The 16,043-nt window shown below is 38.8% G+C and overlaps 1 protein-coding gene across 4 annotated transcripts in view; it reads right to left on the reverse strand.

Annotated features, from left to right (window-relative positions):
* Positions 1–15,538, reverse strand: part of LOC109055178 (cell adhesion molecule 2-like) — a 360,969-nt gene extending 345,431 nt beyond the window's left edge. The window contains exon 1 of one of the 4 annotated variants that reach the window (XM_042765020.1): positions 15,088–15,538. In XM_042765020.1, coding sequence (XP_042620954.1) covers positions 15,088–15,148 — 61 coding nt within the window. In that variant the 5' untranslated portion in view covers positions 15,149–15,538. The remainder of the gene's footprint in view (positions 1–15,087) is intronic. The other 3 variants (XM_042765022.1, XM_042765021.1, XM_042765023.1) reach the window with 3 other exon arrangements.
* Between the last annotated feature and the right edge of the window lie 505 nt (positions 15,539–16,043).

A 16,043-nucleotide genomic window follows, 5' to 3' on the forward strand; every position in this document is an offset into this window, starting at 1 on the left:
ATTTAAATCCACCCCCCAACATTCAGTGTAGAAAATGCAGAAAACAGTCCATCTGGACCTGCTCAGTGAGCAGGAAATCAGCTGCACCCTACGTCACTCTCTTCTCATCATATGCCTTCTTCCCAGCCTCCATGATAAAATCTCATGACACATGACATGGTGTGCTTGCATGAAGGAAATATGGGAGTCAGATATATATGCTCTCTGTCCCTCATAATTCCATTCACCTGTGGATGATGCACAATCCCTGACCCTCATTAGATTAGAGTTGAGCTCAGCAGATGGGTATTTCTGTGGCCAAGGGTACAGCCACTGTGTCTGGCACTGAGGACACACGGGTAGAGAGAAATCCACTCAGCTGATTTGTTCATTGAGTATGTTTCCGGCACTAATGGAAAGGAAGCTGGTTGCTCTTTACCGGTGGATACAGATAGCCATAATGCGACCCTTATAATCCATCTATCTGAACAGTGGCAAACAATTTCCTTCTCTATCTCAACTCAATTTCTCCTAGTGTCTGTTTTCCCTCTCTCAGCATCTCAAAGGCTTAGCCACTGACTGAGCATCTGGAAACGAAAGGGAGTGTGATTTCAGTTACAAAAGAAACAGATCAAGTCTGCCATTTTTGAAGAGATCGGTTTTGCTAGGATATGGGGTTTGACTAGCGAGCGGAGATTCATAAACCTGGCCTAGATTAATTGAGGGTCCTATTAATAAGCTCCGAGCAAAAATTCTTCCTCCTTCAGGTCCTTGTAAAGCCCTGACCAACAGCATTTTCATTTCATCCATTTGTGTTAATTTGTGATCATTTTCTTTAGCATTAATGGACTACATTTTTATATATTTCTCCAGCACTTGATATGTTGTTAATTAAAAGGCATGATATTTGAAGCAAAAGGAGATGGATATAATTTATTTATTTATTTATTTTTGTAATTTCCTGTGCCGCAAGAGCTTAGAGAAAGAGCTCAAATATCTTTCATTGTAATATAAAAATATGTTCCTGTCTTGCATTATTCAAATGCCTTGCCAACATGGCAATCAGTCGTGCTTGATGAACCTTAGGAATATATTATGACCGTTGTAAGAAATAAGAGCTTGTCAATCAGATGACAGAATGGATTTCAAAACAGCCCTAAAAGTCAACATTAATAATATAATATAATATAATATAATATAATATAATATAATATAATATAATATAATATAATATAATATTGTCCCTTGTCAAAGAAAATCTAAGAAAATAGGAACAAAAAAAAAAAAAAGCAGAAAGTAATTTTTCCAATCCCTTAGCATAAACAACTGATGGTGGTATAAGTAATATGAAATAAGAATGAGTGGGAAGGACATAGTCATGCCCCAATACAATAATTAAAATAATAAATTCAATTGATTTGTTGTTGTTGTTTTGTTTGTTTTTTTCATCGTTTTGTTAATCTGCTTTGGTTTCATATTATACCAGTTTGGTATGCCAGTGGAATAGTCCTGATTTTGTGGCTTAATACCCCCAAACACAAAACACACAAGCAGATAACACAGCCAAATGCCACCCCCTCCATTCCCTCACAATGCGACCTGGGGTCTAAAAAACTCATAGCACTGCCCACACGAAGACAACAACTTTCATTTACGAAGTGGCTTCACGTCAAGTGTGATCCCCGGGGCTGCTGCTGTGATGAGATGGAAACAAACAAACAAACAAGTGTTCAATCTTTCTTCTGCTACTACGTTGCTTCTGCTGTAGAATCACGGGCAACCCTGTGCTTCATCAAAAAAAGAAAAGTGAAGAAAGAATGAGGAGCTTCATTTGTTTCAAACAGCCAGTGAGCCGGGCCTGTTTCTCAGATCCATGCAGAATGGGGGAGACAATGCAAGATAATTGAACCCAACATTATCAGCTTGGTACAAAAGCCTGCAGTCAGCCCCTTCTTTCTGTCTCGCTCTCATCTTCCCCCTCTAATTCCATTTTGAAAATGCAAACCACTGTAAAACTCCTTGCTCGACTTGCAGTAATGTTATTTTGCATACACTTATTATCCAAAAGCTGCTTCTTTTCTGTTAGCAATACAAATTTAGGCACAAAAGACTCCTTTAAGTCCTGAGTGCTGAACAGAAGGAAACATTCAATGGCGACCTGATTCTCGCTCATTTATTCAAGAAGAACTGGCAACTTTCTAGGAGTGAAGGCCTTCATTACTCAACAATCGCTCTGACATCCAACGACCACATCTGAACCACTGGCTAAAAATCATAATTTAGCTTCTAGATAATGATAACCTGTCTGTAAGTGTGCATAAGGCCCTGTAAGACATTGAACACCTAAGAATAACTTGTCAGAAACCCAAACACACACACACACACATACACATATACACACATATAAATAGGAACAAATTTTTTTATTATTTTACATCAGAGATGGGGCAACTCTCAACTGAAGTCGCCGCCTATACCTTTACATATTTCCGTATCTCACCAGAAGATGCCATCTGCATCACTTCCAGTGCACTCAGTGTATGAATTTACTTACTTGTTCACTCATTTAGTGGACTTAATTAGCAGAGTAGTGTAGGGAATTAGGGTTTTAGGGGGAAATTCTGGCAATTCAGCTAAACTTTTCAGGATAGTGGCCCTCCAGAAGCAAGCTCGCTGTTTAAACCTACAACTTTTGGGTTACAGACCCAGACTTTTAATACATAAGCCAGACCCACTGAACTAATTGTAAGCCGAACATTTGCAAATGCAAACGTACATTTTGAGACATCATTCATGCATAAATCCCAATGTTTCATGTTAAATCTTTCATTATGTGAAGGATTAACACAAAGACCAGGCCCTTCGCCTCATTCTCGGGCTGAGACCCGACTGGCAGGCCTCTCACATTTCTGAAAGTGATGAGAGCTGAAACTCTTGATTGCTTACTTGTCTGGCATTTGAGTTCAAAGCATCTGCAGGAGATGGCAGGCTGAGCGTGCGCTGGCACGGAGGAGCCGGGCTGGGGCACGGGGCCATAATGAAGTGCGCTACCATCTCAGATCAGCCGGCTCCAATCCTCCCAGGATCCATCATCTTGTCTTATCTTTACTCATTAGAGGGAGGAGGCATTAAGAACGACGGATGTGTTAAGAACTACTGTGCCCTCTAAAAACAGGCAATTATAGAGATGCCCCAGCATCCCGCAGAGGGACGGAGCCTCAGTCAAACATATGCTCACAAGATCTGAATTACGTTTAAGTATATGATCCTCTTAAAAACATCCTGTTTTTACCAGGTTGCTCATTCTGAAAGATCATGAAATGACCAATTTGTTTACCAACAGATGGAAAAGACAAAAAAAAAAAACACTTGATTCTTGAACTTGGGTAGCAGAGCACCATAACAGATGGTGAAAGGTCATTGTAGACCCCTGGATTAGCTAAGCTTAGCATGTGCAGACAGTCAGACAGTGATAGTAGAGTGTGGTCCAGTTTGGGTGCATGTGTCTGGCAACATGGCTCCATTTTTAGTAGCACATGACAAAAACATTAAGCAGGATTGTCTATCTTGCACTGGATTTATGGTCACGGTCAGATTAACACCTAGAGTTGTGTTTTCATATTTAGAACATTGCTGCAATTGGGTGTGAAACCACAGCTGCTGATGCAGCTAAACCTAAACAACTTTCGATGCAATATACATTTATTTGCAAACACTATAGGGCCCTATGATTTCCGTGATGCAGAAAATGTGGACGGAATCGAGGAATCCAGCCATATAAATGGAATTCATAGTTTAACTCGGAATGTCATGGAATTTGTCAAATTTTGAATGAATTAATCAAAGGTAGGTCACAACACTTAAATCAATTTGTGATATGGACTAGTATCTGTAAATATTAAGCTGCAAAAGTCGATTTAAATATGAATCCTGTATGTGTTAATGAATGGCACAGACGCAGAGTTTAATTTACTACACACAAACTGAAGAGCATGTGATGCTCGCGATGATTTCAGTGTCTGCCGTCTCACTAAATGAGGACATAAACACATGAACAACATCTCCAGAACTGCTCTGAAAAACAAAAGAAAAACAAAAATGAATAAATTAAGTTGTTTTATGCATTCAAATAATTAGACATGGTAAAACACAGAATTTGGTAACTAAAAAATGTGGTTAGAAAAAATAAAACATTTCATAGGGACCTAAACAAGTAATTTTTGTTAAACATTTCATTAATTAGACATGATTTTTTTATTAATAAAAATGTAATTTAACTATTAAAAAGGAGTGGAGAGAAATTAAAACGGATTCAATAACTCTAAGACTGATTTTGTTCACCGATGCTTGAACGACAAAGCTAGAACTCTGTAAGAATAGAAAAAAAGAGGAACTCCATTCACACAAATAGCAAGTCTGTCAGACAATAAAAATAAGGGAACTGAGAACCTATTCAGACCTGGTTCCATTAAAAAAAGACACACAATCATTTCTTATATTTAACAAATAATCCATAATTCCCCTCACTCAACAACAAGCAAACTGTATAGGTGCCAGAAGAACAGCCCCCTACCTGCAACTTACAACAAGATGCAGATACCTGGCCTCTGGTTACCACAGCTGCAAAGACACATCAGCAAGATAAGACTGTTTTAAACCTAAAGGAATTTAAAGAGAGTTCATCTCACTTCATTTACTTTGAAATAGACAAATAAACCCTTTTTATCTGATAAATTCTGTAATGTTTAAACATGTATCCAATTTTGCCTATGTATTAATAAAAAAACAGTTTAGTCCTGTGATTTCCCAGTGGATGACTCTTAGGAGCTGATTCTTTTTAGTGAATCAGAAACATTTATTTAAACAGATTTACGGTTTATCTCATCATTTGGCAACTGAATGTATTTTTTCTCTTCAAATATCTCTTCATTGATAATGCAATTGTTAATGGATCTATAATTGTTAAGAAGAAACAGAAACAAAACTGGCAGATTTATTACGTTTAATCAGACATCTCGAGAACTCAGTCTCCATTATAGTCTGTAAATCTTTCCAGAAACGTTGAGAAGCATATTAATATGTAATAACACATAAAGCACTCTAATTAGATTACACTGCAGCAAACATACAGAGTATTGGAAACAGGGGACACAGTATATGCTGGATTATTCTGCAGTCAGTTCTTTAATCTGGCAAACTCAGTTTTAAGTGACTCAATTAGCTCAACCACAAGTGTAACAGTGAGCAAGAGAAAAAACAAACAAACAAACAAAAACAAAAAAACAGCTAGAACATCTCAAAGTTGAATTATGACAAAACTTAAACACTTATAAAATCCTCTTCATGTGCAATTGAGGATACGGACTAGTTTTGTCCTCTTACATTCCATGCAGTTTAACAAATACCCCATCTGTAAATGAAATAAAAATTTGATGAGAGACAGAATCGGAGTAATCATCTAGCATGACTGAAATAAAAAAAAAAGCTTTCAAAGAGACAAGTCTTCCCCACAGTGTGGCAAAAAGCACTGGCGGGGATGTCATTTTATCTGGATATATGTTTCCAGTAAAGTTAGGAGGCTAATCTTCTGAATCAGAACAGACATAGGAGGCACTATGAGATTGTGGAGATTCATACGAAATTCTATTTTAAAACTGCACAATTTGAATTCATAGTGAAATAAAATGGAGGAACGGCAACTGAAAGCCATGACCAAAAGCCAAATTGAAACGCCTCTGAAAGAGCACAGAGATACAGTAGGTAAGTATAGATAGTGCAAAGAACAAGGACGCTTAACTTCCTGTTTATCTGCGAGTTGTATCTGTAACACTGTGGAAGGTGAAACATGGTACCCTCCCTCCTACACATGCCGAGAAACAAAAGCTGTATGTCTAATGTACTACAGAGGATCGCTGACCTTATCTGAGCAGGTGGACAAGGCCAGCTGATATGAAAATAAACCCATGCTGTATAACAGTTGCAGCATGTTTGCATTTGCTGAAAGAGATTTGTTCGTTCTTCAAAAATATTAAACATGAAATAAGAAAGAAAACGGTCTCACCAAGATTACAAAATGTACTTTTTTTTTGTGATTTTTGCAATCATAATGACTGATTGTGTGGAGGTAACAAAGAGGCAAATTAACATGAACATCTCCACAAGTTGCAACTGCAAGTGAGAAACAGAATTTAAACATGGCAGATACTATGGATGCAGCACCTTTATTAATGGTAAATTTGTTATATTATTAAATTATTTGACTTTCAGAATGATTCAATTTACAGCACCTTCATTAATCAAATAAAAACAAATCAAAGACACACCCTATAAGCATTCTTTTTTCATCATGTAGATGTAGAGATAAAGGTAAACTCTCTTTAATATCAAGCACATCCTGAATTTTTGTGATAATTTTGCAGTTAAATGAGGAATTATGCATGACTGTGAAAAAAAGGCAACATTTTGTTGATTTTGCATTGTTTTCAGATTTTGCGGGATTATGAGAAACTGGAGGAACTGATAAAAAGACTTCCAATTTTCACCACTAAAATAGGCACAAATGTCACTTAACAAAACACCAAAATATAGGCACCAAAATATCATAGAAATTTGGGTGCTCTTTTCACACCCTAGCAACAGTCAAAACACCTTAGCAACTGCATAGAAATGTGCTGGCAATCACCCACAATACCTAACATAGTGGCAGGGGACTTTCACACAGGCAAGCACTGCTCAAGTTTTCTTCAGAAATGTAAAAATCTACTTTGCATGTTTACTAACAAGCACTACATTCTTTCTAACTGATGGCTGAATATGTCGTTCTTTCTTTGTTTTGCATTTCCTATAATACTTCGCATAACGTTCCTGTAATACCAAGCATAGCACCTGCAGTGAAATGGCTGAACTAACAACCTGTTTGTTGTACAGGTTAATAAGACGAAATTATTCAACTGAAATAGTCGAACGTAAAGTAGCTAATCCAACTGCAGAATGCTCAGCTTATGGTAAATTAAATGCAATTATGACATTCAGGAAAACAGACGTGTTTACAGCAACATCTTTACTGCAAAATCAAACAAATGTAGTCATATGTAAATGCGGGAGAGCGCTGAGTTTCAGTTGGCTGCTGAAGGGCTGATGGTCTGTTAGTGACTGCGAAAATGAGAAGGAGCGTGTGTGTGTGTGTGTGTGTGTGTGTGTGTGTGTGTGTGTGTGTGTGTGTGTGTGTGTGTGTGTGCGTGTGTGTGTGCACACTTTGGCAGGTGCATATTGTCCTGTGCTTCTGATTAATTGATTGTTTACTGTATTTGCAGGTGTTAAATTCTCTCTCACAGGAGGCAGATGGCATTGCACAACCTCAACAGCAGATGACAAGAGACGAAAGGGAGGTGGAGTGAGGGGCACCAAGAGAAAAAGTGAAGATAGACCTACAGTATGCTGCAAAGATTATAGCCGAACAGGTGTCACATGATGATTTTTAAGCAAATATATGCCAAGAAAATGGTCAAAATGCATACTTGGAGGCTGTTAAAATCTCACCGAGGTAAAACAACTGACAGTTTAAAGGCTCAAGTGACATTAACCAGCGATGCGCCCACAAATTTGGTTGAAATATTAGGCGCGTTTCCATTACAGATTTGCGCAAAACTTTTGCCATATTTTATAAATGTCTATAAAAAAGTATTGCGAAATGACGGCGTTTCCATTAACCAGTGTTATGCTACTAAAACATAACTTTTTCCTCTCGCAATAAGTCATGGCAATGGATTTTGGTGGAATTTCGACGGATTTTGGCTATATTTATTCAAAGGAGGCGTATGCGTGTCTTTACAGAAGCAGCACAAAGAGCCGCTTCAGAATCAGAGCCACACTGAACCGCAGATGTGTGCAGTGTAAATTTTCTGAGTACATTGAAGAACGATCATATGACTTTTTACATACACCATGTGACCTGTAAATACGAAAAAAAAAAAAAAAAAAAAAAAAACTTTCCATTGCAGTTTTGCAAATTATTCCTTTTTCACATTACCTGAAAAACCATCTCATGCGAGCATAAAAACTTTTTTTGCGATATATGGGCATTTTTGAAAAATTGACGCGTTTCCATTAGCCATATTTTCAATTTGCAATTTCAATTTGAAGTGTAATAGAAACGCGCCTATTTGTCGATTAATGACCTCTACAATCCTGCTCTGAAAATCTTGTCCTCTCCCACTAAACTGATGTTTGTTGCCAAGCATCTTCGGTCCTCAAAGCCAGACAGTGCAGTTGTGAAAACCCACTAATGTGGCAGTCAAAGCCACATCTATCGGAGAGAGTGACAGGCGACAGTGGGTGGAAACGGATCTTTGTAGGTAATCTCTCTCATAGGAGAGCCCACAGGGGGTTATTTTCAAGTATTTGATTTACTGACCCTCATTCCCCCCAGTGCCTCTAGCTCACCGTTTTCAGATGTTCAATTTTACTGAACTAACTCTTTCATCTACTTTTGTCAATAAATTTGATTGATTACCCAATCGCAGTGCAAGCCTGGAGCGGGTGTCATCTCTTGTGAAAGATCACATTGTACACTGGCAAAATCTGAGATTATCTGGAAGAGAGGGTAGCTAATTTTCCAAAAAATCCTAATGAAATCAGCAGAGGGCATAACGATAACAGAGAGGAGTGAACTATGAGTCAAGGACATCTGGCTTTTCTTTTCCAGGTCTTTGGTTTCATTTTGTATGGCGATTGTAATGTAGCATGACCTCACATACTCTCATGTTTTACTCGTTTCTCATTTGTACATAAAAGGACAGTTCACACTCAAATGAAAATTCTGTCATTATCTACTCCTTTACATTTCTGTCATGTCAAACAAATTACGTTCTTTATTCTGCAAAACTCAAAAGTGTTCCAAACAACTTTGGAGCCCATTGACTCTCAAACAGAAATAACAATAGTTTGTTAAATTTACCATAAAAAAAGAAAAAGACAGCTGTGCTTAAGTGTACATATAACCACCATAATAATATGTATAGGTGTAAAATAGAAATAATATGCATAGGTGCTAAAAGAGAAAGCTACATGATTAATCAGTTCATCGTAAATGGCCTGTCCATAAAACATGGTCAATACTCAATGCCAAAAGGGTCACAAAAATATATAATAATAAACATTAACTAAATTACATAAAACACATTTAATGTAACACAAAACATGTTACATATACAGGTAAAATTAAAAGAAATAAAATTATTGCTATACATAATATACACATTCTTCAGTAAAATTACATATAATGCAAAGTTAAACTAGTTATAGAATTTCACAGTATATGCTAAGATAACTTAAGTTAACCAATTTATCTGAACTGTTTTCTGTTAAAATAATAATAATAATACTCTTCTTTTGTGTTCCACAGGAAGAAAAAAATAAACAGATTTAAAGGTAAGTATATTATGAGAAATTTCTTTTTTGTTTGCATTTTCTCTTGTAGTGTGCCAACTTTTTATAAACAAAAATGCCATCTAAACATTTTTACCAATACAAAATATTCAGCATCATATTGGTTTGACTATACCTCAAGTCATCTCTTAATCTTGAGCTAATTCCATAAAGAATTTCTTCCTGTGTGTCTCTTTGCATAAGCTTCAATGAGATTACCAGACTTACTGTGAGCTTAAGCAAATCATTTAAATTAGCCAACACAAAGGCTAATCGGATACAAGAACCTTAAGAAAAGCCATTATAGAGCCTGTCAGTCATTTACCACTGAAATCCATCTCAAAGGTCAGCTAAGTAGTATAGACAACATGTGAACAAGAAAATGACAACTGTTAAATCACCCACATATCTGCTACATGAAAATTTTTAGAAGATATCTCCTCAGAGACTGCTGCCATGATTCAGCAAAGAGTTTGTGTTTTGAAAGCCGTTCAAATATCACTGCGAAAGGGCATCTCCTTTCCAGCACCTTTTGGGAGAAGAGAAAGTGTTATGCCAGGCACTAGCTGTACCACAGAACAGTTGACAGTTCCACCCACTTTTTGTTTTAACTTTTTCAAACACCTGGAAGAACAAAAGAGGGGCTTTGATCATGGAAAATCCCTCACGATTACAGCAGGGCTTCAGCGGCTCAGCTCAGTCTGGGGGGAAACGCACCAAGGCCCAGATACTTGTATGCAGAAAGAGAGTAAAATAGAGAGAGAGAGAGATGAGACAGCAGGATGAAGGAGGAGAAAGACAGAGACATGAAACAGAAAATGGAAAGTGAGGGGGTGGGCGTGGTGTTGGGGCAGAGCAAATATTTTGGGTGTTCTGTTTAGGAGGCTTCCAGCAACCCAACAAGAGGACAAATACAAAAAGAGGGATATTCACCTCTAATCCTGTTCTCCATCCTGACTCAATCAGCCAGCCAAACAAACAACCACATACGCAACGCAGTGAGAAAGAGGGACACGCTCAGCCTCTTCACACTCTAAAGAAATGGGAGAAAGAGACTTGAACTGCAATAATACCACACACACATGACAGAACGGGCCATAGGAAGAGCTCCATGCTGCAGCACAAAGAGAAAGGCTTGTGCAAATCTGTGTTGTTCCCTTGCTAAATTAATGCCAAACAAATGCTTATTCTAGTCAGCAGAAATGGCAGCCTATGCCCAACACCATTTCTCACCTGTCTGAGCACATTTGCCTGTGCTGCCGCTCACCTGCACAGATGCTTTTCACGCTCCATGACTGACAAAGACAACAGACCAGGAATGAAAAAAGGCCACTAAACTCTTTCAACACAAATACAGCTGCACATACTCATACACGCCAGCCCTTTCCTGAAGGAGCACTTTCCCACGCTACTTCCATAAAAGGGCCGGCTCCAGGAAGGCCAGTGCCCAGCTTGGAGTTACTCTGTTGGGATAAGCTGACTGAGAGGCAGGGGGCCAGAGACTTGCCTCAATGCACAGTAGCCCACACAATGAGTTATGAAAGGAGCATTTTGTGTCAATAATGTTTTTTTTGCCCTTAAAGTAATAGTTCACCCAAATTTTTTAATTTGCTAAAATGTAGGCCTACTCAGTGTTAGGACATCCAAGATCCAAGTTTGTTTCTTCATGAAATGTAGCATTATATCACTTGATCACCAATGGACCAATGGAAACAATTGTCATTATAATGTTTTAAACTTCAAAATGGCAAATTATTGCTTTCTCTGGTAAAATAAGTTTTCTCACCTGAATCAGGAGAGAAATACGCACAGATGAAGCGCCATTTACAAGTGAACAATATAATACAGTTCTAAACAATACAATATATCTGTGAATTTTAATGCTAGAGGACAATAGTGGATGGACTTTTTCACTGGAGGAAGCGTTGTTATGGATTGTGGACTTGTATTTTGGCCAAAAGCAATGATTTAATGTTAAAACACCTTGATGGATTTGATTATTACAAAAAGTGATGGATTGGAGATTTGTGGATTACTTGTAGATTATTGTTATGTTTTAATTCTCATTTTGACCAAACACATTCAATGCAGAGGATTTTTTTTTACTAGCCGGCTGAGTTAGTTTTCGGAATTTGGGTACACTTTGCATGAGAAGATTCAGGCAGGGTTTCAGAGCACAAGACTGTCAAAGCACCATAGGGCCAAGAAAGATAGAAAAAGTAACATAGTAAGATTTTGTGTACAAGCAGTCCGTGAAGAGGGAACGTACCTGCAAAACAGAAACAAGTATAAAGGCATACATCCTCTGTGAAGCAGGACCACATAGTCCTCCCACTCAGTTCTGGTGTCTCTGAGGAGGGAGCCAAGCTTTGCTATTACTCACAGCAGACGTCCACACAACAGCACTTCACATGGACTATTAGTACTCCACACACAGGGAGGAGCTGCACTGTCTGCCACACGCTTTGCATAACTGCCATGCTCCCCCCAACCCCAGCTGCTGGCAGCTTGCAGTGATCCCTCTGGACGGATGTGCCAGGGATGTGCCCGCACTTGTGCTGCAAACATTCAACCTCAGCGAGGAAGGCTGGCGCTGATTTAAGAGTAATCGATGACATACATAAAAGCTTGGAATTGCATGCTCTCTGCAGATGGGCACTGGAGCACTAAAAATCCAGTTAAGAATTTGGGTTGACAAATCAAATAATATGTATTTTCTGGATTTCAAGTGTAGCATTTTATGTAAGGGAAAGCATATTATTTTTATAGTTTTAGATTAATTATAGCTATAGGGATTTCACATAATTTGACATCCATGATTTTTAGCCATTCATGAATACTGGATAAGAACTTAAAAAATCTACATAAAAGGTAAAATGGCATAAAAATCACACACACACACACACACACAACATTTTAAGGCGATGCAATACATTTAAAGCCAATTATATCTATATCTATTTTTTGTGTCATTTTTTTCAGTTTTCATAATTTTATGTGTTATAGAGATTACAAATACAGATAGATAGATAGACAGACAGACAGACAGACAGACAGACAGACAGGCAGACAGACTGGCAGGCAGACATCACATCAACTATCCATTTATTGAAATCAACATTTCACATACATTATTAACTCCTCAAGTTTTAACCAAATTAAGCCATTCAAACTTGTCTGTGGGTAAATCAGATTATGTAACATCACACAATTTAGATGTTAGAGATAATCAATCGATGTACCATTGAAATCACAATGATCAGATCTATCGATCACCAATTGCAGAGCAGACAGGGCTACCAGAACCCCCTGACCTCCATCGTTCAAATATCAGTTTGGTTACCACTCTTTGTTAAGCCTATTAACATGCTCACACATGGTAAGCAGGTGTCGTTAGACTCTGAGAGGTGTGTTAAAGAACCTAAGGAGGCACTTGCAGCCAGTAGGGCTGTTGACTGGGTGCTGAGAGACACAGGCTCTGTGATTTACGGGCAGAGAGAGAGAAGGCTGGGGGAAATCAATACATAGCTTCAGTCTCACGCTTGCTGCCGACTCATTAGAAGTGAAGCCTTGAGGAATGTGCTTAATTATCTCTGATTATTAATGGCCCACCTCTCAGACTGATTATCAACACACAGCATAGGGTATTTTGTCAAAAGATGGGGCAGAGGAGGGAAGCCACACACACGTATACAGAAAGGCGAATGCAAATACAGTCTTCCCCTTTCTGTCTCTCTTCCATTCATCCTGCACATTCATAAACTGCCAGATCTGCAAACCAGACTGTTTGAGATGTAAACATCTCTGGTCAGAGGAGTCATGTTTCACTGATATCCAGACCAAGCCAGATCGGCTTGGAGTATCGAAATACATAGGCATCACATTTTCATGAATGTCACTTAACTGAATGAGCTTGTAGCAAGAATATCTAACATACGGGAAACGTCTCCAGTAGGCAGGTCTTAATTCTTGTAGTGTGTTGCAATAAATAGTGATCCGGATTTTTATATTTATTTATATTTTGTAGAGTGGCCACTGTGGTTGTTATCAGTCACAAAAAGCGAACTTGTAGGCTACTACAATCTTGAAAAATACAAAGACTATTCGCTGAAACATTAAAAATACCTTTGTTTGTTAACTAAAATCAGGCAAATTTTACTATACATCAACCTTATTAATATTCATGAGCAAAGTAACCTATTAGCCATTTCGTGACGTCAAAACCATTTCACCACTTTGTAAAAATGGATGCCCATGTTTGGAGTCAATGTTGACATGAACACAGTTGTTTGTTAGTGTAAGAAACTTAAAATCATATCTGAGGTTAGACTCATAAAATGTATACATTATCTTAATAGATGAAACCGTGGGTGTGCTGAATGGGCGGGCGGTGGCTGCTGCTCACGAGATATTGGCGGGACGGCGTAACCTTTCTCTCAAGGGAAACAAAACAAATAGCCTACCTAAATTTAAGTGGTCACACACTGAGCCTATCCCGCTGAGCTTTAAACGGAGGACTAAACCCTCACCTCAAGCAAACATTACCTTCATAGTGCGCGAAAAAGCAATAAGGCACGTTCAGTTGACGTATTCATCAAGTATTCCTGTCACTAACGGTCGCCCCGCTGGAACTGTGCGCGCGACCTTGCCCTGCTGATCCTGTTTACAGTGTCACGCGTCAATGATGGCCACCAGCCGAAACTACAAGACTTAAGGTAAACAATACAGAAATGCTGGCAGATTTCTTTATGAACTTCTGATATAGCGTAATGTGCAATTTACTGTTGGAAAAAATAGGTGAATAAGGCATTACACTGACAACTGTAACTGACAGGTAAGTCTACTCCGCAAGTCTTTTTCTGAGAGGAAAAAAAACTTATGCTACTACGACCCCAAGATGCGGATTGCCGCAAATACCATACTGGAATGACTGTGAAATTGTCCCAAAAAACACATCCAAACCTGATTAAGGGTGCTAAAATGCACTTAAACAATTAGCTTCACGCTACCTACGAAATCGTGGGCTTTTCTAGCCAGAACAAGATAGCTACATGATTATAAATGACCACGTTACAAGGGTAAAATACAAATCTATATTACCCCATAACTAACAATGCCACATCCCTGCCAGAATAAAACAGTAGCCATACCTCTAACTATATTTAATACATAACATGAAAAAGCACCACATGATTTAACGCTATAACATTCTGCCTAAATAGGCTACTTGTCGCATTTCCAATAAACAAAATGTGCCTAACTACGCATATAGGCTTTGGTTTTAAAACGCAATAAAAACACTGCGTTTATCATATAAAGTTTCCGATCAGGTGAAGCAATGCTTGTATCAATTAAATGGTATTCCCTTATGGTGGTGGATTTATCTATAACACATTTTGACTGGTAATCCATAAAAGCGGGGCTCTAGCGCAGCAGTGTGTGCGGGCTTATCCGTGATAAGATTCTGCATCAGTGCTGGGCAAACGTACAAATTTCTTCAGAGCAATGATGACTAACAGAAAACTGTCCCCGTACTCACTCGAGGCCCTTTGGAGATATTATGGAAATGCAAATAATCATCATTCCAAAGCTTAATGCCTTTTCTACATACTGCGTAACGATGATGAGCCCCCAAATTGCAAAGCACTGCATAGGCTGCCTTAAAGTTTGAAGCGCTCTTACCTTTAAGGACGATCCCGCAGATGCTGTACAGGGTAAACAGCATGTGCTGCTTCACCATCATATTGCCTTCCTTCTATAACAGCTGTCCGCTTGCCGTCAACTCACTTTCTTCGCTCTTTCGCTTCTCTGCGCGCTGACGATAGGGGTTTATCCAGGTGCAGGCTGCTGCAATCAATACCACAGGCTCCTTCGATAACTTCTCCTCGGTTGAAGTCCCACTGCGCTTTTCGCACGCCGTTCACTTGACGCTCGGACTAAGCTCAAGAACTGCGAAGCGCTCCAACACAGTAGAAAAGTACAGCTCGCGCATCTATCGCCTCATGGGAGCGCGAGCAGGCAGAGTCCCGCCTCCGCAGATTGACAGATGAGGACGGGGAGCCAATAGCGCGCGCCTGGAATTATTCTCCGCTCAAACTAGTTTTCGACTCCTCAGTCCATATGATGAAAGGATCGAGGAAATACAATGCGAGTACGTGCAATGCCACCGATTGCACCCCGTCTCGCTGTAATGCATTGCGTAATTAAACTATCCTGAGATGAGTGGACTAATGATTATTTAGGCACGTTTTCATGTGGATTTCATTATACAGACATACAGCAGTCCTGAATGGACAGCTACCGTGGGATCTAACAGCGCACCCCTCACTGGGATCAAATAGACTTGACTGTGCTCACAGGCTTGCTACTGATACAAACCACTAGGCGGATAATATTGCATCGTCGTCATTCTGTACATTAGGCTATCTATCCAGAGGAGTGCCTAACGTTTTCAAATTGTAAGGTCTCATACAAAAATATTAAACTGTTATATATATATATATATACATGTGAAAAATTTATATATAACATGTGAAACTTGCTCCATCCTGAAAACAACAACAACAGGTATATATCACGTAGTTGATAATTGCCTAAATTTATAAATACAAGCAAATCTAATTTAACAGGGTTCCGAA

The sequence above is a fragment of the Cyprinus carpio genome, chromosome A10, assembly GCF_018340385.1.
Source record: "Cyprinus carpio isolate SPL01 chromosome A10, ASM1834038v1, whole genome shotgun sequence".
NCBI classification, from domain to species: Eukaryota; Metazoa; Chordata; class Actinopteri; order Cypriniformes; family Cyprinidae; genus Cyprinus; species Cyprinus carpio.